At 37.9% G+C, this 24,740-nt stretch overlaps 1 protein-coding gene and 2 long non-coding RNA genes across 3 annotated transcripts in view; all 3 read right to left on the reverse strand.

Annotated features, from left to right (window-relative positions):
• The window catches only part of LOC131723265 (extracellular matrix protein A-like), a 32,346-nt gene extending 12,383 nt beyond the window's left edge, over nucleotides 1-19,963 (reverse strand). The window contains exons 1-18 of the mRNA XM_059016885.1: nucleotides 19,918-19,963; nucleotides 19,194-19,283; nucleotides 16,305-16,415; nucleotides 10,692-10,796; nucleotides 10,045-10,161; nucleotides 9,464-9,544; nucleotides 8,749-8,868; nucleotides 8,219-8,308; nucleotides 7,236-7,346; nucleotides 6,591-6,695; nucleotides 5,946-6,062; nucleotides 5,360-5,440; nucleotides 4,361-4,480; nucleotides 3,831-3,920; nucleotides 2,292-2,402; nucleotides 1,648-1,752; nucleotides 1,005-1,121; nucleotides 424-504 (exon numbers count right to left, since the gene is read on the reverse strand). Coding sequence (XP_058872868.1) covers nucleotides 424-504; nucleotides 1,005-1,121; nucleotides 1,648-1,752; nucleotides 2,292-2,402; nucleotides 3,831-3,920; nucleotides 4,361-4,480; nucleotides 5,360-5,440; nucleotides 5,946-6,062; nucleotides 6,591-6,695; nucleotides 7,236-7,346; nucleotides 8,219-8,308; nucleotides 8,749-8,868; nucleotides 9,464-9,544; nucleotides 10,045-10,161; nucleotides 10,692-10,796; nucleotides 16,305-16,415; nucleotides 19,194-19,283; nucleotides 19,918-19,963 — 1,798 coding nt within the window. The remainder of the gene's footprint in view (nucleotides 1-423; nucleotides 505-1,004; nucleotides 1,122-1,647; nucleotides 1,753-2,291; nucleotides 2,403-3,830; nucleotides 3,921-4,360; nucleotides 4,481-5,359; nucleotides 5,441-5,945; nucleotides 6,063-6,590; nucleotides 6,696-7,235; nucleotides 7,347-8,218; nucleotides 8,309-8,748; nucleotides 8,869-9,463; nucleotides 9,545-10,044; nucleotides 10,162-10,691; nucleotides 10,797-16,304; nucleotides 16,416-19,193; nucleotides 19,284-19,917) is intronic.
• Nucleotides 11,343-13,669, reverse strand: LOC131723326 (uncharacterized). The gene is made up of 3 exons (XR_009320230.1): nucleotides 13,540-13,669; nucleotides 13,013-13,102; nucleotides 11,343-11,448 (listed from the first exon to the last, which is right to left on the reverse strand). It is a non-coding gene; the product is annotated as an uncharacterized LOC131723326 (long non-coding RNA).
• A 478-nt stretch (nucleotides 19,964-20,441) lies between the features above and the next one.
• Nucleotides 20,442-24,537, reverse strand: LOC131723325 (uncharacterized). Its single transcript, XR_009320229.1, has 5 exons — nucleotides 24,455-24,537; nucleotides 23,740-23,859; nucleotides 23,210-23,299; nucleotides 21,633-21,743; nucleotides 20,442-20,544 (listed from the first exon to the last, which is right to left on the reverse strand). It is a non-coding gene; the product is annotated as an uncharacterized LOC131723325 (long non-coding RNA).
• Between the last annotated feature and the right edge of the window lie 203 nt (nucleotides 24,538-24,740).

Consider the following 24,740-nt stretch of genomic DNA (forward strand, 5'->3'; position numbering starts at 1 on the left):
GATACAAAGGAGGCTTGGTGGTCCAGTTGTTAAAGAAAGTAGGTTATTACCAGGAGGTTCCATGGTCAGCCACTGACTCACTGTGTGTGACCCTTAGCAAGTCACCTAACCTGCTTGTGCTCTGTCCTTCAGAGAAGTAAAGCCCAGGTCCTATTGGAAGTGACTCCGCAGCAGCAGTTGTGATGGATAGTTGACCCACTAGTCTGTGTAAGTCACTTTGGATACAAGTGTCTGCTAAATTACTACTAATAATAAAAGCCTAACCTGGATGCAGCTGACTTGTGGGTGGGATGGGATGACTTTTGTGGCTTGTAACTTGAACCATAACTATTTTTAACTATTTTTTTTCTGTAATGAGCTACCGTTTACAGTGTGCCGCCTCAGTGACTGCCGTTGTATAATTAACAATAACGTTAGCATTACCGTTACACTGAGATGTACCGCAGCACTTCACAGTAGCGGATGGTGTGCAAACCCCAGCACATGCCTTTGATACTGGAACATCTATAAAAGGGATACAACAAACAAGGTTCAGCACCAGACACCCTTAGCAATCAATTGACATTGAATGTATTCTCATTGTCAAGGGGGTCCTGGAAGGCACAACACCACTGCATGTAATGGATGTAAATATAGATCTCAATACCACCATCGTATGAACTCTTTATTAATCTCACAGGTGATTCCCACAGCCTGGGTGATATATCAACCCCTTATTAAAATACAGTGCAAAAAGGTCTGTGATAAAGTGCCATAAAGAGCAAATTACAGGTCTGGAAAACCACAGTTAACTATTGTATTAATTTTATTGTTTATAAGTCAACTCAGAGTGTAATCATGAACCTGAAACCTTCAAGACTCTCACTGTACTTCACAAATACCACAACATACATTTACTATGGAGTGGACACACAGGCCCTTGTCCTTTAAATGTGCAGAGGAGGAACGAGCTGGTTACAGAGACACAGGTATCAGTCACTTTTCCCCTTGTGATCACAGCTTACCTGGTGTAGTGAGGGTATAAGTGCTCTGACATAGTTTGTCAGTTGCAGCGCAGGCTGTTGCTGCACATTTAGGTTCGTTAGCTTCATTAGTACAAGTGTTGCAACTCAAGACGTTTCCTGAAAGACAAACACGGGTTTAAGGAATAGGTCTCCAGCAGCTAATTGCACTGCCATCCAGAATCAAAGGCATGGAGGGCTATTCAATTGAGCTAAACTGTGGTCGATCGCTAATGACTAATTAAACTAGGAGCCTGATGCTTTGTGTGGCAAGATTAAGAAAGTCAGACCTCTTCCTGTAGAAATAACTATGTGAGCGGGGAGAAGGGCTGTCTTCATGATACAAACGAAGAGAGGATTTAGGGATTAGATCACTTGAATATTAATTTTAAACCCCAAAAAGGTCTTTAAGAACACCTTCGTAATATTGTGTCCTTGTTTCTCATTTTGTAACATAAACCTACATTATCTCTCTTCAAAAATGTAATAAAAATATAATTAATAAAACATCCCATGGTGTTTTTAAACTATATACATATCCAAGATTAAAGTGAAAAAAAACATGCATAAGCAAACCAAAAATCTATCAATTTGGCGGATTTTAAAGCTGGGATGGGACTATTTTATCAGTTAATAGCAGCCTTACCATTACAATATCCTGTTTTGCAGCAAGTTGTCCTCACGTTTTTGTCTGCTGTATTGTCAACAGCTTTGCAATCAGCTGCACAGGACTTAGTGACAACAGGCACTCCTGTAAAGTGGAGAAAAGCAAGGTTAGTGGTGACAGAACCAGCTAGTGCCAAATCAGTGATTCTGACAAATCAATAAGCAGGGCATTTATACAAAATCAAATCCTCTGTGACTAAACAGTACCATGTACATATGGTTCCACTGTACTGCTTTTAATTTTCCATGTGGGACAATATTCCATGCTTTGGAAAAAAGAAAGTGTCCACTGAAAGTTAATATGTGAGGCATAAGATACTGTACAAAGTTATGTGTTCCATTATTCTAAAACAGGGTTCTACCATGCTTAATAATAGTCAGTTAATGATAAGAATGTTATGTATTTTAAATCTCTAAATATGGGAAATGTGGCTGCAAAGTAGCAATGAAGCAGTGAGGTGTATGTAATGTTAGATTTGAGGATTACGAAAAGGATTGCTAGGAATGGACTCCTTTAGACATGAACACAACTGCTCTCAACGGTCTCCTTTCAGCAGCCGAATTCACAAGCACCAAACTGGAAACACAAAGAATAGAAACCCCAAAAGAAGGAGAATCGCTTACCTGCCCCGTTGAGTTTGTAGTCACTCTGGCAGAATGTTCCAGCTGCACATAAACTTGGAGTACAGGAACTTTCATCGGTTGTTTCAGCACATGTGAAGCAAGTGAATTTATCTGTAAAACAAGCAAGACCTAGTTTAAACAATACGTTTGACTTAGTAGGTGGCTTGGTGGTCCAGTGGTTAAAGATTAAATCCCAGCTCAACCATCGAGTCCCTCTGAGTGTGTCTGACCCTAAGCAAGTCTCTTAACCTCCTTGTGCTCCGTCCTTCGGAATAGACGTAAAACAAGCGAGGTCCTATTGGAAGTGACTCTGCAGCAGCAGTTGTTGAGTCGCTTTGGATAAAAACATCTGTTAAATAACTAATTCATAATAATATAGAGCTTTACAGATGTTTATAAAGATGAAAGTCTTAACAGGCACACATGGTTCCTTTCCTCTTATAAAGAACATCTTCAATCTCTATATCAGTTTAAAAATTGAACTACTTAATACATAAAAACTTACAGACCCTACAACCGAATCCATTACACTACAACACTCAATGGTGTGAAATTTCGAAACAATCAAATAAATATTTTAAGTACAAATGGCTTCAAATCCCATTTACTAAGAAGCAATTGTAAATGCTCCCCATCAGGTAAGAGAATAAATAATGGTACCGTTTATTAATAACTATGTATTAATCTGACATTCTAGTGCATTCTGTGATAACGGTACTTGAGAGATAAGACACATGAATAACAGAGGCTTTAGAAATGACGAGTTTGTTAGATATATATACTGTATATATATGACAGTGTTTATAAACCTGTCGCATCGCCTCTGTGTTGTTTCTGGTATGTATGGTCATGTCATTCCAAAAGTGTCTCTTGCAATGGTGCTCGCGAGACATCAACAGTGAGCTTTCTACTGTAACTGAAGGCTGTACCAAGCGATCATTTATTAACAGCTGGGTTCTGCTGGAAGGTACCTTGTCAATCTAGTTTACCCAAATAGATACAAAATAAAATTAAGAGGGGTTTACAGACCTCTCTATTCAGTTTTTTTTTTTTACAGCATTGCATCAACATTTAAAATGATTGCCATTTGACTCATAAGTGCTTTCATAGTTGTTTTAAGCAAGGTGTAAAAAAAGTACTGACTGATCTGTTTATATAGGAGGCTGTGTGGTCCAGTGGTTAAAGAAATCGGATTGTAACAAGGAGGTTCTCGGTTCAAATCTCACCTCAGCCACTGACTCATTGAGTGTCTCTGAGCAAGTCACTTAACCACCTTGTGCTCTGTCTTTTGGGTGAGATGTAGTTGTAAGTGACTCTTCAGCTGATGCATAGTTCACACACCCTAATCTCTGTAAGTCGCCTTGGATAAGAGCGTCTGCTAAATAAACAAATAATAATAATAATAATATATGTATGTTTCATAATAAATATATATGCAGTCAAAAAAATGTATTAGAACTCCCCGTTGCTTCTGTAGTTTTGATTTGGTGGTAGCTGTTAGTGATTTTATTAATAATATTACAATAGTATCTGTATTACCGTTACACAGTTCTCCCTGACAGCACTCATCTCGCGGGAAAGCTGTTGTTACAGTACAAGTTGATGCACATCCCTTGCTGACGGTGACACCTATCAATGAATCCAAAAAGAAAGTTAGTCATAATTCTATAACTATTATCTCATCAATTGACACAGGGCTTTGTTACTCTTGTCATTTCAAACATTTTATTGGAGAATAAAAACAATTGGAAGCATGTAATAAAAAGTATTTTAGCTTGGATTTGTAGGTGGAGGTACATTTACAAAACAGCCCTGATTGTAGAGATACATTTATCTGGCTTGAATACTATTGTTAGCTGATTGAATGGCAACTTGAATGTGGGAAACATTAGTGCAATGTAAACTTGACTCTTGTAATGGCTGCAAAGATGTTCTTGTCTTTATTTAGAAAGAAGCTGCTGGAAAAATCCATGTTAATCCCAACACTAAGTAAGAATGGACAAGAGAAAGAGAAGTGAGGTAAACTTTTTATTGTCAGAGAAACCCGGCCCATAGGGATCATTACTTACCAGTTCCAGTTAGCTTGTAAGTGGTTTTACAGAACTTGTCACCGAACCCACAGACTGTTATATCTTTACACTTAGTTTCGTCTGTCAGGTCGGTGCAGGTGTAGCATTTCAAGAGGTCCACTGCAAAACAAGCCAGGGAGAGCCAATGAATAAGGAAGGAGAGCCTGGCCTACGGCTGGCTCAAATAGACATATACCTGATAGTGTTTCAACACATTTATCAATCTCTTCATAATGAAACATTGATAAAGACCTATTGATAAAACATTACTGTCTACTTGACATTTGTAAATTTCACATTTCCAGTGCTCCCCTTATTATTGACTAGATCTACCCTTATCATCTCAGTATCTATGATACAAAGGAGGCTTGGTGGTCCAGTTGTTAAAGAAAGTAGCTTATTACCAGGAGGTTCCATGGTCAGCCACTGACTCACTGTGTGTAACCCTGAGCAAGTCACTTAACCTCCTTGTGCTCCGTCCTTCAGAGACATAAAGCCCAGGTCCTATTGGAAGTGACTCCGCAGCAGCAGTTGTGATACATAGTTCACCCACTAGTCTCTGTAAGTCACTTTGGATAGAAGTGTCTGCTAAATTACTACTAATAATAAAAGCCTAACCTGGATGCATTTCAGTATCTCTGCTAAAAGTCTAACCTGGATGCAGCTGAGTTATAACTATTAACTTGAACGATAACTATTTTTTAGCAATCTCTTTCTGCAATGAGATCCCATTTACCAGGGTGAAGTTGTGTGACTACACAAAGAGACAGTGTAGTGCAAGTATTCAATAAGATTGCTAGTTTGAGCGAGAGCAGCTACACTGGAGGATGATTACAGCCCTTTTATTTTTTATTTTATTTCTGATTCCCGTTGTTTTGTTTGTTTGCCTCCAGGTGGTGTTTTGTTAAAGTTCTCCAGTTAGAACATGTGAACATGTGACCAATCAGTGTGCCGCCTCAGTGACTGCTGTTGTATAATTAACAATAACGTTAGCATTACCGTTACACTGAGATGTACCGCAGCACTTCACAGTAGCGGATGGTGTGCAAGCCTCAGCACATGCCTTTGATACTGGAACATCTATAAAAGGAATACAACAAACGAGGTTAGGCACCAGACACCAGACACCCTTAGCAATCAATTGACATTGAATGTATTCTCATTGTTAAGGGGAACCTGGAAGGCACAACACCATTGCATGTAATGGAAGTAAATATAGAGCTCAATACCACCATCGTATGAACTCTTCATTAATCTCACAAGTGATTCCCACAGCCTGGGTGATATATCAACCCCTTATTAAAATACAGTGCAAAAAGGTCTATGATAAAGTGCCAAAGAGCAAATTACAGGTCTGGAAAACCACAGTTAACTATTGTATTAATTTTGTTGTTTATAGGTCAACTCAGAGTGTAATCATGAACCTGCAACCTTCAAGACTCTCAGTGTACTTCACAAATACCACAACATACATTTACTATGGAGTGGACCCACAGGCCCTTGTCCTTTAAATGTGCAGAGGAGGAACGAGCTGGTGACAGAGACACAGGTATCAGTCACCTTTCCCCTTGCGATCACAGCTTACCTGGTGCAGTGAGGGTATAACTGCTCTGACATAGTTTGTCAGTTGCAGCGCAGGCTGTTGCTGCACATTTAGGTTCGTCAGCTTCATTAGTACAAGTGTTGCAACTCAAGGCGTTTCCTGAAAGTCAAACAGAGGGGTTTAATGAATAGGTCTCCAGCAGCTCATTGCACTGCCATCCAGAATCAAAGGCATGGAGGGCTATTCAATTGAGCTAAACTGTGGTCGAACTGTAATGGCTAATTAAACTAGGAGCCTGATGCTTTGTGTGGCAAGATTAAGAAAGTCAAACCTCTTCCTGTAGAAATAACTATGTGAGCGGGGAGAAGGGCTGTCTTCATGATACAAACGAAGAGAGGATTTAGGGATTAGATCACTTGAATATTAATTTTAAACCCTAAAAAGGTCTTTAAGAACACCTTCGTAATATTCTGTCCTTGTTTCTCATTTTGTAACATAAATCTACATTGTCTCTCTTCAAAAATGTAATAAAAATATAATTAATAAAACATCCCATGGTGTTTTTAAACTATATACATATCAAAGATTAAAGTGAAAAAAAACATGCATAAGCAAACCAAAAATCTATCAATTTGGCTGATTTTAAAGCTGGGCTGGAACTATTTTATCAGTTAATAGCAGCCTTACCATTACAATATCCTGTTTTGCAGCAAGTTGTCCTCACGTTTTTGTCTGCTGTATTGTCAACAGCTTTGCAATCAGCTGCACAGGACTTAGTGACAACAGGCACTCCTGTAAGGTGGAGAAAAGCAAGGTTAGTGGTGACAGAACCAGCTAGTGCCAAATCAGTGATTCTGACAAATCAATAAGCAGTGCATTTATACAGAATCAAATCCTCTGTGACTCTACAGTACCATGTACATATTATGGATCCACTATACTGCTTTTATTTTTACATGTGCGACAATATTGCATGTTCTGGAAAAAAGAAAGTGTCCACTGAATGTTAATATGTGAGGCATAAGTTACTGAACAAAGTTATGTGTTCCGTTATTCTAAACAGGGCTCTACCATGCTTAATAATAGTCAGTTAATGATAAGAATGTTATGTATTTTAAATCTCTAAACTTGGGAAATGTGGCTGCAACGTAGCAATGAAGCAGTGAGGTGTATGTGATTTTAGATTTGAGGATTACGAAAAGGATTGCTAGGAATGGACTCCTTAGACATGAACACAACTGCTCTCAATGGTCTCCTTTCACCAGCCGAATTCACAAGCACCAAACTGGAAACACAAAGAATAGAAACCCCAAATGAAGGAGAAGCGCTTACCTGCCCCGTTGAGTTTGTAGTCACTCTGGCAGAATGTTCCAGCCGCACATGGACTCGAAGTACAGGAACTTTCATCGGTTGTTTCAGCACATTGGAAGCAAATCAATTTATCTGTAAAACAAGCAAGACCTAGTTTAAACAATACGTTTGAGTTAGTAGGGGGCTTGGTGGTCCAGTGGTTAAAGATTCAATCCCAGCTCAGCCATCGAGTCACTCTGAGTGTGTGAGACCCTGAGCAAGTTTCTTAACCTCCTTGTGCTCCGACCTTCGGATGAGACTTAAAACAAGCGAGGTCCTATTGGAAGTGACTCTGCAGCAGCAGTTGTTGAGTCGCTTTGGATAAAAGCATCTGTTAAATGACTAATTAATAATAATATAGAGCTTTACAGATGTTTATAAAGATGAAAGTCTTAACAGGCACACATGGTTCCTTTCCTCTTATAAAGAACATCTTCAATCTCTATATCAGTTTAAAAATAAAACTACTTAATACATAAAACTTACAGACCCTACAACCGAATCCATTACACTAAAACACTCAATGGTGTGAAATTTAGAAAGAATGACATAAATATTTTAAGTACAAATGGCTTCAAATCCCATTTACTAAGAAGCAAGTGTAAATGCTCCCCATCAGTTAACAGAATAAATAATGGTACCGTTTATTAATAGCTATGTATTAATCTGACATTCTAGTGTATGCATTTCATTGGGGATTATCTGTGGTAATGGTACTTGAAAATTGAGGGAGCTCTTCATTCTGTTTTTTTTTATTTACAGCATTTAATCAACATTTTAAATAAATGCCATTTGACAGATTAAAGAGCTTTCATAGTTGTTTGAAGCAAGTTGTAAAAAAAAGTACTGACTGCTCTGTTTATATATGTACGTTTTACTATAAATATATATGCAGTCAAAAAAAATGTATTTGAACACCTGTAGTTTTGATTTTATTAAAAATATTACAATAGTATCTGTATTACCGTTACACAGTTCTCCCTGACAGCACTCATCTCGCGGGAAAGCTGTTGTTACAGTACAAGTTGATGCACATCCCTTGCTGACGGTGACACCTATCAATGAATGCAAAAAGAAAGTTAGTCATAATTCTATAACTATTATCTCATCAATTGACAAAGGGCTTTATTACTTTTGCCATTTCAAACATTGTATTAGAGAATAAAGACAGTGGGAAGCATGTAATAAAAAGTATTTTAGCATGGATTTGTAGGTGGAGGTACATTTACAAAACAGCCCTGATTGTAGAGATCCATTTATCTGTCTTGAATACTATTGTTAGCTGATTGAATGGCGACTTGAATGTGGGAAACATTAGTGCAATGTAAACTTGACTCTTGTGATGGCTGCAAAGATGTTCTTGTGTTTATTTAGAAAGAAGCTGCTGGAAAAATCCATGTTAATGCCAACACTAAGTAGGAATGTACGAGAGAAAGAGAAGTGAGGTAAACTTGTTATATTCAGAGAAACCCGGCTCATAGGGATCATTACTTACCAGTTCCAGTTAGTTTGTAAGTGGTTTTACAGAACTTGTCACCGAACCCACAGACTGTTATATCTTTACACTTAGTTTCGTCTGTCAAGTCGGTGCAGGTGTAGCATTTCAAGAGGTCCACTGCAAAACAAGCCAGGGAGAGACAATGAATAAGGAAGGAGAGGCTGGGCTACGGCTGGCTCAAATAGACACATAGCTGATAGTGTTTCAACACATTTATCAATCTCTTCATAATGAAACATTTTTAAAGTCTTATTGATAAAACATTACTGTCTACCTGACATTTGTAAATGTGAACATTTCACTGCTCCCCATATCATTGACTGTTACCCAGCCCATCTCATCTCAGTATCTCTGCTAAAAGTCTAACCTGGATGCAGCTGAGTTATAACTATTAACTTGAACGATAACTATTTTTTAGCAATCTCTTTCTGCAATGAGATCCCATTTACCAGGGTGAAGTTGTGTGACTACACAAAGAGACAGTGTAGTGCAAGGATTCAATAAGGTTTCAAGTTTGAGCGAGTGCAGCTACACTGGAGGATGATTACAGCCCTTTTATTTTTTATTTTATTTCTGATTCCCGTTGTTTTGTTTGTTTGCCTCCAGGTGGTGTTTTGTTAAAGTTTACCAGTTAGAACATGTGAACATGTGACCAATCAGTGTGCCGCCTCAGTGACTGCTGTTGTATAATTAACAATAACGTTAGCATTACCGTTACACTGAGATGTACCGCAGCACTTCACAGTAGCGGATGGTGTGCAAACCCCAGCACATGCCTTTGATACTGGAATATCTATAAAAGGGATACAACAAACAAGGTTCAGCACCAGACACCCTTAGCAATCAATTGACATTGAATGTATTCTCATTGTCAAGGGGGTCCTGGAAGGCACAACACCACTGCATGTAATGGATGTAAATATAGAGCTCAATACCACCATCGTATGAACTCTTTATTAATCTCACAGGTGATTCCCACAGCCTGGGTGATATATCAACCCCTTATTAAAATACAGTCCAAAAAGGTCTGTGATAAAGTGCCATAAAGAGCAAATTACAGGTCTGGAAAACCACAGTTAACTATTGTATTAATTTTATTGTTTATAAGTCAACTCAGAGTGTAATCATGAACCTGCAACCTTCAAGACTCTCACTGTACTTCACAAATACCACAACATACATTTACTATGGAGTGGACCCACAGGCCCTTGTCCTTTAAATGTGCAGAGGAGGAACGAGCTGGTGACAGAGACACAGGTATCAGTCACCATTCCCCTTGCGATCACAGCTTACCTGGTGCAGTGAGGGTATAACTGCTCTGACATAGTTTGTCAGTTGGAGAGCAGGCTGTTGCTGCACATTTAGTTTCGTCAGCTTCATTAGTACAAGTGTTGCAACTCAAGGCGTTTCCTGAAAGACAAACACAAGGGTTTAATGAATAGGTCTCCAGCAGCTCATTGCACTGCCATCCAGAATCAAAGGCATGGAGGGCTATTCAATTGAGCTAAACTGTGGTCGATCTGTAATGGCTAATTAAACTAGGAGCCTGATGCTTTGTGTGGCAAGATTAAGAAAGTCAAACCTCTTCCTGTAGAAATAACTATGTGAGTGGGGAGAAAGGCTGTCTTCATAATACAAACGAAGAGAGGATTTAGGGATTAGATCACTTGAATATTAATTTTAAACCCCAAAAAGGGCTTTAAGAACACCTTAGTAATATTGTGTCCTCGTTTCTCATTTTGTAACATAAATTTACATTGTCTCTCTTCAAAAATGTAATAAAAATATAATTAATAAAACATCCCATGGTGTATTTTAAACTATATACATATCCGAGATTAATGTGAAAAGAAAACATACACAAGCAAACCAAAAATGTATCAATTTGGCTGATTTTAAAGCTGGGATAGAACTATTTTAAAAGTTAATAGCAGGCTTACCATTACAATATCCCGTTTTGCAGCAAGTTGTCCTCACGTTTTTGTCTGCTGTATTGTCAACAGCTTTGCAATCAGCTGCACAGGACTTAGTGACAACAGGCACTCCTGTAAGGTGGAGAAAAGCAAGGTTAGTGTTGACAGAACCAGCTAGTGCCAAATCAGTGATTCTTACAAATAAATAAGCAGGGCATTTATACAGAATCAAATCCTCGGTGACTCTACAGTACCATGTACATATTATGGTTCCACTATACTGCATTTACGTTTCCATGTGGGACAATATTCCATGCTCTGGAAAAAAAGAAAGTGTCCACTGAAAGTTAATATGTGAGGCATAAGTTACTGTACAAAGTTATGTGTTCTGTTACTCTAAACAGGGTTCTACCATGCTTAATAACAGTCAGTTAATGATAAGACATTTATGTATTCTGAATCTCTAAACATGGGAAATGTGGGTGCAAAGTAGCAATGAAGCAGTGAGGTGTATGTAATGTTCGATTTGAGGATTACGAAATGGATTGCTAGGAATGCACTCCTTAGTCATGACCATAACTGCTCTCAACGGTCTCCTTTCACCAGCCGAATTCACAAGCACGAAACTGGAAACACAAAGAATAGAAACCCCAAATGAAGGAGAAGTGCTTACCTGCCCCGTTGAGTTTGTAGTCACTCTGGCAGAATGTTCCAGCTGCACATAAACTTGGAGTACAGGAACTTTCATCGATTGTTTCAGCACATTGGAAGCAAGTCAATTTATCTGTAAAACAAACAAGACCTAGTTTAAACAATACATTTGACTTAGTAGGTGGCTTGGTGGTTTAGTGGTTAAAGGTTCAATCCCCGCTCAGCCATCGAGTCCCTCTGAGCGTGTGTGACCTTGAGCAAGTCTCTTAACCTCGTGGTGCTCCGACCATCGGATGAGACGTAAAACAAGCGAGGTCCTATTGGAAGTGACTCTGCAGCAGCAGTTGTTGAGTCGCATTGGATAAAAACATCTGTTAAATGACTAATTCATAAAAGAGCTTCACAGATGTTTATAAAGATGAAAGTCTTAACAGGCACATATGGTTCCTTTCCTCTTATAAAGAACATCTTCAATCTCTATATCAGTTTAAAAATAAAGCTACTTAATACATAAAACTTACAGACCCTACAACCGAATCCATTACACTACAACACTCAATGGTGTGAAATTTCGAAACAATCAAATAAATATCTTAAGTACAAATGGCTTCAAATCCCATTTACTAAGAAGCAAATTGTAAATGCTCCCCATCAGGTAAGAGAATAAATAATGGTACCGTTTATTAATAACTATGTATTAATCTGACATTCTAGTGCATGCGTTTCATTGGGGATTATCTGTGGTAACAGTACTTGAGAAATAAGACTCATGAATAACAGAGGTTTTAGAAATGACTATTTAGTCAGGTAACCAGCTGAATCCCTTAACCACTGCTAACAGCTAATTTGACAGGTCCTTTTGTAAACTATTGAAATCAATAATGTGGTGTGCATTTTACAGGAAACCCTACAGAGCTGATATTTTCAACATGAGCATATTATTATTATTATTATTATTATTATTATTATTAATTAATTACAGAATATATTGTATTTCTTGCTCTTATTGTATTACTTGTATTGTAACAATTGAAATGTATTTGCTTACGATTGTAAGTCGCCCTGGATAAGGGCGTCTGCTAAGAAATAAATAATAATAATAATATATTATATATATATATATATAATAAATAATAATAATAATACTATATTATATATATATATATATATACATATATATATATATATATATATATATGACAATGTATATTATGTTTCAAACCTGTCGCATCACCTCTGTGTCGCTTCTTGTGTATGGTCATGTCGTTTCAAAAGTCTCTCATTGGCAATTTAAAAATCACATTGCGTCTGTGGTGTGGTGCTCGCGAGACTTCAACAGTGAGCTTTCTACTATAACTAAAGGCTGTACCAAGCGATCATTTATTAACAGCTGGGTTCTGCTGGAAGTTACCCTGTCAAGCTAGTTTGACCAAATAGATACAAAATAAAATTGAGGGGTTTAGAGACCTCTTCATTCAGTTGTTTTTTTTACAGCATTTAATCAACATTTAAAATGATTGCCATTTGACTCATAAAAGTGCTTTCATAGTTGTTTTAAGCAAGGTGTAAAAAAAAGTACTGACTGCTCTGTTTATATATGTGCGTTTTACAATAAATATATATGCAGTCAAAAAAAATGTATTTGAACACCTGTAGTTTTGATTTTATTAACAATATTACAATAGTATCTGTATTACCGTTACACAGTTCTCCCTGACAGCACTCATCTCGCGGGAAAGCTGTTGTTACAGTACAAGTTGATGCACATCCCTTGCTGACGGTGACACCTATCAATGAATGCAAAAAGAAAGTTAGTCATAATTCTATAACTATTATCTCATCAATTGACACAGGGCTTTATTACTTTTGCCATTTCAAACATTTTATTGGAGAATAAAAACAATGGGAAGCACGTAATAAAAAGTGTTTTAGCTTGGATTTGTAGGTGGAGGTACATTTACAAAACAGCCCTGATTCTAGAGATCCATTTATCTGTCTTGAATACTATTGTTAGCTGATTGAATGGCGACTTGAATGTGGGAAACATTAGTGCAATGTAAACTTGACTTTTGTGATGACTGCAAAGATGTTCTTGTCTTTATTTAGAAAGAAGCTGCTGGAAAAATCCATGTTTTACCAACACTAAGTAGGAATGGACGAGAGAGAGAAGCGAGGTAATATTGTTATATTCAGAGAAACCCGGCTCATAGGGATCATTACTTACCAGTTCCAGTTAGTTTGTAAGTGGTTTTACAGAACTTGTCACCGTACCCACAGACTGTTATATCTTTACACTTAGTTTCGTCTGTCAAGTCGGTGCAGGTGTAGCATTTCAAGAGGTCCACTGCAAAACAAGCCAGGGAGAGACAATGAATAAGGAAGGAGAGGCTGGGCTACGGCTGGCGCAAATAGACACATAGCTGATAGTGTTTCAACATGTTTATCAATCTCTTCATAATGAAACATTGATAAAGACCTATTGATAAAACATTACTGTCTACTTGATATTTGTAAGTTTCACATTTCCAGTGCTCCCCTTATTATTGACTAGATCTACCCTTATCATCTCAGTATCTATGATACAAAGGAGGCTTGGTTGTCCAGTTGTTAAAGAAAGTAGCTTATTACCAGGAGGTTCCCGGCTCAACCACTGACTCGCTGTGTGTAACCCTGAGCAAGTCACTTAACCTGCTTGTGCTCCGTCCTTCAGAGACGTAAAGCCCAGGTCCTATTGGAAGTGACTCTGCAGCAGCAGTTGTGATGCATAGTTCACCCACTAGTCTCTGTAAGTCGCTTTGGATACAAGTTTCTGCTAAATTACTACTAATAATAAAAGCCTAACCTGGATGCAGCTGACTTGTGGGTGGGATGGGATGACTTTTGTGGCTTGTAACTTGAACCATAACTATTTAACTATCTTTTTCTGTAATGAGCTACCGTTTACAGTGTGCCGCCTCAGTGACTGCCGTTGTATAATTAACAATAACGTTAGCATTACCGTTACACTGAGATGTACCGCAGCACTTCACAGTAGCGGATGGTGTGCAAACCGCAGCACATGCTTTTGATACTGGAACATCTATAAAAGTGATACAACAAACGAGGTTAGGCACAAGACACCCTTAGCAATCAATTGACATTGAATGTATTCTCATTGTCAAGGGGGTCCTGGAAGGCACAACACCATTGCATATAATGGATGTGAATATAGATCTCAATACCACCATTGTATGAACTCTTTATTAATCTCACAGGTGATTCCCACAGCCCGGGTGATATATCAACCCCTTATTAAAATACAGTGCGAAAAGGCTTGTGATAAAGTGCCATAAAGAGCAAATTACAGGTCTGGAAAACCACAGTTAACTATTGTATTAATTTTGTTGTTTATAAATCACTTTGCTTATCATGTTCTGTCATGCATCGCAATGTGTGACTTTTTAAAAAAACTCCAAAGTTAAAAGCACCCCCTGTAGCCTCTACTGAGCTCTGAAACAGGTCCTCTCTCTCAGTACTCAGACTGTAATCATGAACCTGCAACCTTCAAGACTCTCAGTGTACTTCACAAATACCACAACATACATTTACTATGGAGTGGACCCACAGGCCCTTGTCCGTTTAAATGTGCAGAGGAGGAACGAGCTGGCGACAGAGACACAGGTATCAGTCACCTTTCCCCTTGTGATCACAGCTTACCTGGTGCAGTGAGGGTATAAGTGCTCTGACATAGTTTGTCAGTTGGAGAGCAGGCTGTTGCTGCACATTTAGTTTCGTCAGCTTCATTAGTACAAGTGTTGCAACTCAAGGCGTTTCCTGAAAGACAAACACAAGGGTTTAATGAATAGGTCTCCAGCAGCTCATTGCACTGCCATCCAGAATCAAAGGCATGGAGGGCTATTCAACTGAGCTAAACTGTGGTCGATCTGTAATGGCTAATTAAACTAGGAGCCTGATGCTTTGTGTGGCAAGATTAAGAAAGTCAAACCTCTTCCTGTAGAAATAACTATGTGAGTGGGGAGAAAGTCTGTCTTCATAATACAAACGAAGAGAGGATTTAGGGATTAGATCACTTGAATATTAATTTTAAAACACAAAAAGGGCTTTAAGAACACCTTAGTAATATTGTGTCCTCGTTTCTCATTTTGTAACATAAATTTACATTGTCTCTCTTCAAAAATGTAATAAAAATATAATTAATAAAACATCCCATGGTGTATTTTAAACTATATACTTATCCGAGATTAATGTGAAAAGAAAACATACACAAGCAAACCAAAAATGTATCAATTTGGCTGATTTTAAAGCTGGGATGGAACTATTTTAAAAGTTAATAGCAGGCTTACCATTACAAAATCCCGTTTTGCAGCAAGTTGTCCTCACGTTTTTGTCTGCTGTATTGTCAACAGCTTTGCAATCAGCTGTACAGGACTTTGTGACAACAGGCACTCCTGTAAGGTGGAGAAAAGCAAGGTTAGTGTTGACAGAACCAGCTAGTGCCAAATCAGTGATTCTTACAAATAAATAAGCAGGGCATTTATACAGAATCAAATCCTCGGTGACTCTACAGTACCATGTACATATTATGGTTCCACTATACTGCATTTACGTTTCCATGTGGGACAATATTGCATGCTTGTGGAAAAAGAAAGTGTCCACTGGAAGTTACTTTGTGAGGCATAATTTACTGTACAATGTTATGTGTTCCGTTATTCTAAAACAGGGCTCTACCATGCTTAATAATAGTCAGTTAATGATAAGACATTTATGTATTTTAAATCTCTAAACATGGGAAATGTGGCTGCAAAGTAGCAATGAAGCAGTGAGGTGTATGTAACGTTAGATTTGAGGATTACGAAAAGGATTGCTAGGAATGGACTCCTTAGACATGAACACAACTGATCTCAACGGTCTCCTTTCAGCAGCCGAATTCACAAGCACCAAACTGGAATCACAAAGAATAGAAACCCCAAATGAAGGAGAAGCGCTTACCTGCCCCGTTGAGTTTGTAGTCACTCTTGCAGAATGCTTCAGCTGCACATGGACTCGAAGTACAGGAACTTTCATCGGTTGTTTCAGCACATTGGAAGCAAATCAATTTATCTGTAAAACAAGCAAGACCTAGTTTAAACAATACGTTTGAGTTAGTAGGGGGCTTGGTGGTCCAGTGGTTAAAGAGTCAATCCCAGCTCAGCCATCGAGTCACTCTGAGTGTGTGAGACCCTGAGCAAGTCTCTTAACCTCTTTGTGCTCCGTCCTTCGGAATAGACGTAAAACAGACGAGGTCCGATTGGAAGTGACTCTGCAGCAGCAGTTGTTGAGTTGCTTTGGATAAAAGCATCTGTTAAATGACTAATTAATAATAATATAGAGCTTTACAGATGTTTATAAAGATGAAAGTCTTAACAGACACACATGGTTCCTTTCATTTAATAAAGAACATCTTCAATCTCTATATCAGTTTAAAAATAAAACTACTTAATACATAAAACTTACAGTCCCTACAACCGAATCCATTACACTACAACACTCAATGGTGTGAAATTTCGAAACAATCAAATAAATATCTTAAGTACAAATGACTTCAAATCCCATTTACTAAGAAGCAATTGTAAATGCTCCCCATCAAGTAAGAGAATAAATACCATTTATTAATAACTATGTATTAATCTGACACTCTAGTGCATGCATTTAAATGGGGATTATCTGTGGTAACGGTAGTTGAGAAATCAGACTCATGAATAACAGTTAGTCAGGTAACCAGCTGAATCCCTTAACCACTGCTAACAGCTAATTTGACAGGTCCTTTTGTAAACTATTGAAATCAATAATGTGTTGTGCATTTTACAGGAAACGCTACAGAGCTGATATTTTCAACGTGAGCATATTATTATTATTATTATTATTATTATTATTATTATTATTATTATTATTATTATTAAATTAATTAATTACAGTATATACAGTACTGTGCAAAAGTTTTAGGCAGGTGTGAAAAAATACTGTAAAGTAAGAATGCTTTCAAAAATAGACATGTTAATAGATTATATTTATCAATTAACTAAATGCAAAGTGAGTGAACAGAAGAAAAATCTAAATACAATCCATATTTGGTGTGACCACCCTTTGCCTTCAAAACAGCATCAATTCTTCTAGGTACACTTGCATAAAGTCAGGGATTTTGTAGGCATATAGTCAAGTGTATGATTAAACAATTATACCAAACAGGTGCTAATGATCGTCAATTCAATATGTAGGTTGAAACACAATCATTAACTGAAACAGAAACAGCTGTGTAGGAGGAATAAAACTGGGTGAGGAACAGCCAAACTCAGCTAACAAGGTGAGGTTGCTGAAGACAGTTTACTATCAAAAGTCATACACCATGGCAAGACTGAGCACAGCAGCAAGACACAAGGTAGTTATACTGCATCAGCAAGGTCTCTCCCAGGCAGAAATTTCAAGGCAGACAGGCAGAAATTTCAAGGTTTACAGATGTGCTGTCCAAGCTCTTTTGAAGAAGCACAAAGAAACGGGCAACGTTGAGGACCGTAGACGCAGTGGTCGGCCAAGGAAACTTACTGCAGCAGATGAAAGACACATCATGCTTAGTTCCCTTCGCAATCGGAAGATGTCCAGCAGTGCCATCAGCTCAGAATTGGCAGAAAACAGTGGGACCCTGGTACACCCATCTACTGTCCGGAGAAGTCTGGTCAGAAGTGGCCTTCATGGAAGACTTGCGGCCAAAAAGCCATACCTCCGACGTGGAAACAAGGCCAAGCGACTCAACTATGCACGAAAACACAGGAACTGGGGTGCAGAAAAATGGCAGCAGGTGCTCTGGACTGATGAGTCAAAATTTGAAATATTTGGCTGTAGCAGAAGGCAGTTTGTTCGCCGAAGGGCTGGAGAGCAGTACACGAATGAGTGTCTGCAGGCAACAGTGAAGAATGGTGGAGGTTCCTTGCAAGTTTGGGGCTGCATTTCTGCAAATGGAGTTGGGGATTTGGTCAGAATTAATGGTCTCCTCAATGCTGAGAAGTACAGGCAGATACTTATCCATCATGCAATACCATCAGGGAGGCATCTGATTGGCCCCAAATTTATTCTGCAGCATGACAACGACTCCAAACATACAGCAAAAGTCATTAAGAACTATCTTCAGCGTAAAGAAGAACAAGGAGTCCTGGAAGTGATGGTATGGCCCCCACAGAGCCCTGATCTCAACATCATCGACTCTGTCTGGGATTACATGAAGAGAGAGAAGCAACTGAGGCTGCCTAAATCCACAGAAGAACTGTGGTTAGTTCTCCAAGATGTTTGGGCCAACCTACCTGCCGAGTTCCTTCAAAAACTGTGTGCAAGTGTACCTAGAAGAATTGATGCTGTTTTGAAGGCAAAGGGTGGTCACACCAAATATTGATTTGATGTAGATTTTTCTTCTGTTCACTCACTTTGCATTTTGTTAATTGATAAATATAAACCATTAACATGTCTATTTTTGAAAGCATTCTTACTTTACAGCATTTTTTCACACCTGCCTAAAACTTTTGCACAGTACTGTATATATATATATATATATATATATATATATATACAAAATAAAATTGAGGGGTTTAGAGACCTCTTCATTCAGTTTTTTTTACAGCATTTAATCAACATTAAAAATGATTGCCATTTGACTCATAAAAGTGCTTTCATAGTTGTTTTAAGCAAGGTGTAAAAAAAAGTACTGACTGCTCTGTTTATATATGTACGTTTTACAATAAATATATATGCAGTCAAAAAAATGTATTAGAACACCCCGTTGCTTCTGTAGTTTTGATTTGTTGGTAGCTGTTAGTGATTTTATTAACAATATTACAATAGTATCTGTATTACCGTTACACAGTTTTCCCTCACAGCACTCATCTCGCGGGAAAGCTGTTGTTACAGTACAAGTTGATGCACATCCCTTGCTGACGGTGACATCTACCAATGAATCCAAAAAGAAAGTTAGTCATAATTCTATAACTATTATCTCATCAATTGACACAGGGCTTTATTACTCTTGCCATTTCAAACATCGTATTAGAGAATAAAGACAGTGGGAAGCATGTAATAAAAAGTATTTTAGCTTGGATTTGTAGGTGGAGGTACATTTACAAAACAGCCCTGATTGTAGAGATCCATTTATCTGTCTTGAATACTATTGTTAGCTGATTGAATGGCGACTTGAATGTGGGAAACATTAGTGCAATGTAAACTTGACTCTTGTGATGGCTGCAAAGATGTTCTTGTGTTTATTTAGAAAGAAGCTGCTGGAAAAATCTATGTTAATCCCAACACTAAGTAGGAATGGACAAGAGAGAGAAGCGAGGTAATATTGTTATATTCAGAGAAACCCGGCTCATAGGGATCATTACTTACCAGTTCCAGTTAGTTTGTAAGTGGTTTTACAGAACTTGTCACCGTACCCACAGACTGTTATATCTTTACACTTAGTTTCGTCTGTCAAGTCAGTGCAGGTGAAGCATTTCAAGAGGTCCACTGCAAAACAAGCCAGGGAGAGCCAATGAATAAGGAAGGAGAGGCTGGGCTACGGCTGGCTCAAATAGACACATACCTGATAGTGATTCAACACGTTTATCAATCTCTTCAAAATGAAACATTGATAAAGACCTATTGATAAAACATAACTGTCTACTTGACATTTGTAAGTTTCAAATGTATCGCTAATGGCTAATTAAACTAGGAGCCTGATGATTTGTGTGGCAAGATTAAGAAAGTCAAACCTCTTCCTGTAGAAATAACTATGTGAGCGAGGAGAAGGGCTGTCTTCATGATACAAACGAAGAGAGGAATTAGGGATTAGATCACTTGAATATTAATTTTAAACCCCAAAAAGGTCTTTAAGAACACCTTCGTAATATTGTGTCCTTGTTTCTCATTTTGTAACATAAACCTACATGTCTCGCTTCAAAAATGTAATAAAAATATAATTAATAAAACATCCCATTGTGTTTTTAAACTATATACATATCCGAGATTAAAGTGAAAAAAACATGCATAAGCAAACCAAAAATGTATCACTTTGGTGGATTTTAAGCTGGGATGGAACTATTTTATCAGTTAATAGCAGCCTTACCATTACAATATCCTGTTTTGCAGCAAGTTGTCCACACGTTTTTGTCTGCTGTATTGTCAACAGCTTTGCAATCAGCTGCACAGGACTTAGTGACAACAGGCACTCCTGTAAAGTGGAGAAAAGCAAGGTTAGTGGTGACAGAACCAGCTGGTGCCAAATCAGTGATTCTGACAAATCAATAAGCAGGGCATTTATACAGAATCAAATCCTCGGTGACTCTAACATGTACATATTATGGTTCCACTGTACTGCTTTAATTTTCCATGTGGGACAATATTCCATGCTTGTGGAAAAAGAAAGTGTCCACTGGAAGTTAATATGTGAGGCATAAGTTACTGTACAAAGTTATGTGTTCCGTTATTCTAAAACAGGGTTCTACCATGCTTAATAATAGTCAGTTAATGATAAGAAAGTTATGTATTTTTGTGGCGTAGTGTCCCGCCCCTATGTATTATTATTGGTATTGTTGTTTACGGTGCGGATAAAAGCGCTGTGTCTTTTATTATTATTTTTAAAAACCCTGTGAGGATGCATGACTGATCAGCTACTGATTATTTAACTAGCTGACAGTCATGCATCCTTACCAAACGCATGCAGACTGTGGCCGAGGGGTAGTAAGATAATTAACAGCTAGTTAACCCCTCGGCCAGAGTATAAGAACCGGCAACTGTCCGTTCTGCAGGGGAGTGTAAAGAGGAGAGTACGGGAGAGCGGAGAGAGAGAGGGCGAGAGCATATAAAATTAACAATTGCTATATTTAAAAATATACTTGTTTCTGTTTGTTTGGCCATCGCGCCTTTTTGCTTTGTATTTTGTTCATTGTTAAAATCTTTTGTTTTTGTTTATTTGATGAATTAAACACGCTGAATGCAATAGCATTCAGCTTCACCCGCCCATCCATTGTTTTGGTTTCAGTTACTTCCTGGTCCGTGACGTCACCACACCTCACCACTGCGAGCCAGCCTGCCACAATTTTAAATCTCTAAACATGGGAAATGTGGCTGCAAAGTAGCAATGAAGCAGTGAGGTGTATGTGATGTTAGATTTGAGGATTACGAAAAGGATTGCTAGGAATGGACTCCTGAGTCATGAACACAACTGCTCTCAATGGTCTCCTTTCACCAGCTGGAATTCACAAGCACCAAACTGGAAACACAAAGAATAGAAACCCCAAATGAAGGAGAAGCGCTTACCTGCCCCGTTGAGTTTGTAGTCACTCTTGCAGAATGCTTCAGCTGCACATGGACTCGAAGTACAGGAACTTTCATCGGTTGTTTCAGCACATTGGAAGCAAATCAATTTATCTGTAAAACAAGCAAGACCTAGTTTAAACAATACGTTTGACTTAGTAGGTGGCTTGGTGGTCTAGTGGTTAAAGATTCAATCCCAGCTCAGCCATCGAGTCACTCTGAGTGTGTGTGACCCTGAGCAAGTCTCTTAACCTCCTTGTGCTCTGTCCTTCGGATGAGACGTAAAACAAGCGAGGTCCTATTGGAAGTGACTCTGCAGCAGCAGTTGTTGAGTCGCTTTGGATAAAAGCATCTGTTAAATGACTAATTCATAATAATATAGAGCTTTACAGATGTTTATAAAGATGAAAGTCTTAACAGGCACACATGATTCCTTTCCTCTTATAAAGAACATCTTCAATCTCTATATCAGTTTAAAAATAGAACTACTTAATACATAAAACTTACAGTCCCTACAACTGAATCCATTACACTACAACACTCAATGGTGTGAAATTTAGAAAGAATCACATAAATATCTTAAGTACAAATGGCTTCAAATCCCTTTTACTAAGAAGCAAGTGTAAATGCTCCCCATCAGGTAAGAGAATAAATAATGGTACCGTTTATTAATAACTATGTATTAATCTGACATTCTAGTGCATACATTTCATTGGGGATTATCTGAGGTAACGGTACTTGAGAAATAAGTCTCATGAATAACAGAGGTTTTAGAAATGAATAGTTAGTCAGGTAACCAGCTGAATCCCTTAACCACTGCTAACAGCTAATTTGACAGGTCATTTTGTAAACTATTGAAATCAATATGTGTTGTGCATTTTACAGGAAACCCTACAGAGCTGATATTTTCAACGTGAGCATATTATTATTATTATTATTATTATTATTATTATTATTATTATTATTATTATTATTATTATTATTATTGTTATTATTATTAAATTAATTAATTACAGTATGTATATATATATATATATATATATATATATATGACAAACTATAGTATGTTTTCAAACCTGTTTCATCGCCTCCGTGTCGCTTCTTGTGTATGGTCATGTCGTTTCAAAAGTCTCTCATTGGCAATTTAAAAATCACATCGCGTCTGTGGTGTGGTGCTCGCGAGACTTCAACAGTGAGCTTTCTAATATAACTAAAGGCTGTACCAAGCGATCATTTATTAACAGCTGGGTTCTGCTGGAAGTTACCCTGTCAAGCTAGTTTTACCAAATAGATACAAAATAAAATTGAGGGGTTTAGTGACCTCATCATTCAGTTGTTTTTTTTTACAGCATTTAATCAACATTTAAAATGATTGCCATTTGTCTCATAAAAGTGCTTTCATAGTTGTTTTAAGCAAGGTGTAAAAAAAAGTACTGACTGCTCTGTTTATATATGTACGTTTTACAATAAATATATATGCTGTCAAAAAAATGTTAGAACACCCCGTTGCTTCTGTAGTTTTGATTTGTTGGTAGCTGTTAGTGATTTTATTAACAATATTACAATAGTATCTGTATTACCGTTACACAGTTCTCCCTGACAGCACTCATCTCGCGGGAAAGCTGTTGTTACAGTACAAGTTGATGCACATCCCTTGCTGACGGTGACACCTATCAATGAATCCAAAAAGAAAGTTAGTCATAATTCTATAACTATTATCTCATCAATTGACACAGGGCTTTATTACTTTTGCCATTTCAAACATTGTATTAGAGAATAAAGACAGTGGGAAGCATGTAATACAAAGTATTTTGGCTTGGATTTGTAGGTGGAGGTACATTTACAAAACAGCCCTGATTGTAGAGATACATTTATCTGGCTTGAATACTATTGTTAGCTGATTGAATGGCGACTTTAATGTGGGAAACATTAGTACAATGTAAACTTGACTCTTGTGATGGCTGCAAAGATGTTCTTGTCTTTATTTAGAAAGAAGCTGCTGGAAAAATCCATGTTAATGCCAACACTAAGTAGGAATGTACGAGAGAAAGAGAAGTGAGGTAAACTTGTTATATTCAGAGAAACCCGGCCCATAGGGATCATTACTTACCAGTTCCAGTTAGTTTGTAAGTGGTTTTACAGAACTTGTCACCGTACCCACAGACTGTTATATCTTTACAATTAGATTCATCTGTCAAGTCAGTGCAGGTGTAGCATTTCAAGAGGTCCACTGCAAAACAAGCCAGGGAGAGCCAATGAATAAGGAAGGAGAGGCTGGGCTACGGCTGGCTCAAATAGACACATACCTGATAGTGTTTCAACACGTTTATCAATCTCTTCAAAATGAAACATTGATAAAGTCTTATTGATAAAACATTACTGTCTACCTGACATTTGTAAATGTGAACATTTCACTGCTCCCCTTATCATTGACTGTTACCCAGCCCATCTCATCTCAGTATCTCTGCTAAAAGCCTAACCCGGATGCATCTGAGTTGTAACTATTAACTTGAACGATAACTATTTTTTAGCAATCTCTTTCTGCAATGAGATGCCATTTACCAGGGTGAAGTTGTGTGACTACACAAAGAGACAGTGTAGTGCAAGGATTCAATAAGGTTTCTAGTTTGAGCGAGAGCAGCTACACTGGAGGATGATTACAGCCCTTTTATTTTTTATTTTATTTCTGATTCCCGTTGTTTTGTTTGTTTGCCTCCAGGTGGTGTTTTGTTAAAGTTCTCCAGTTAGAACATGTGAACATGTGACCAATCAGTGTGCCGCCTCAGTGACTGCCATTGTATAATTAACAATAACGTTAGCATTACCGTTACACTGAGATGTACCGCAGCACTTCACAGTAGCGGATGGTGTGCAAGCCCCAGCACATGCCTTTGATACTGGAACATCTATAAAAGGAATACAACAAACGAGGTTAGGCACCAGACACCCTTAGCAATCAATTGACATTTAATGTATTTTCATTGTCAAGGGGTCCTGGAAGTCACAACACCATTGCACATAATGGATGTAAATATTTTGCTGTTTATAAATCACTTTGCTTATCATATTCTGTCATGCATCGCAATGTGTGACTTTTTAAAAAAACTCCAA

Source organism: Acipenser ruthenus, chromosome 54 (genome assembly GCF_902713425.1).
Source record: "Acipenser ruthenus chromosome 54, fAciRut3.2 maternal haplotype, whole genome shotgun sequence".
NCBI lineage: Eukaryota > Metazoa > Chordata > Actinopteri > Acipenseriformes > Acipenseridae > Acipenser > Acipenser ruthenus.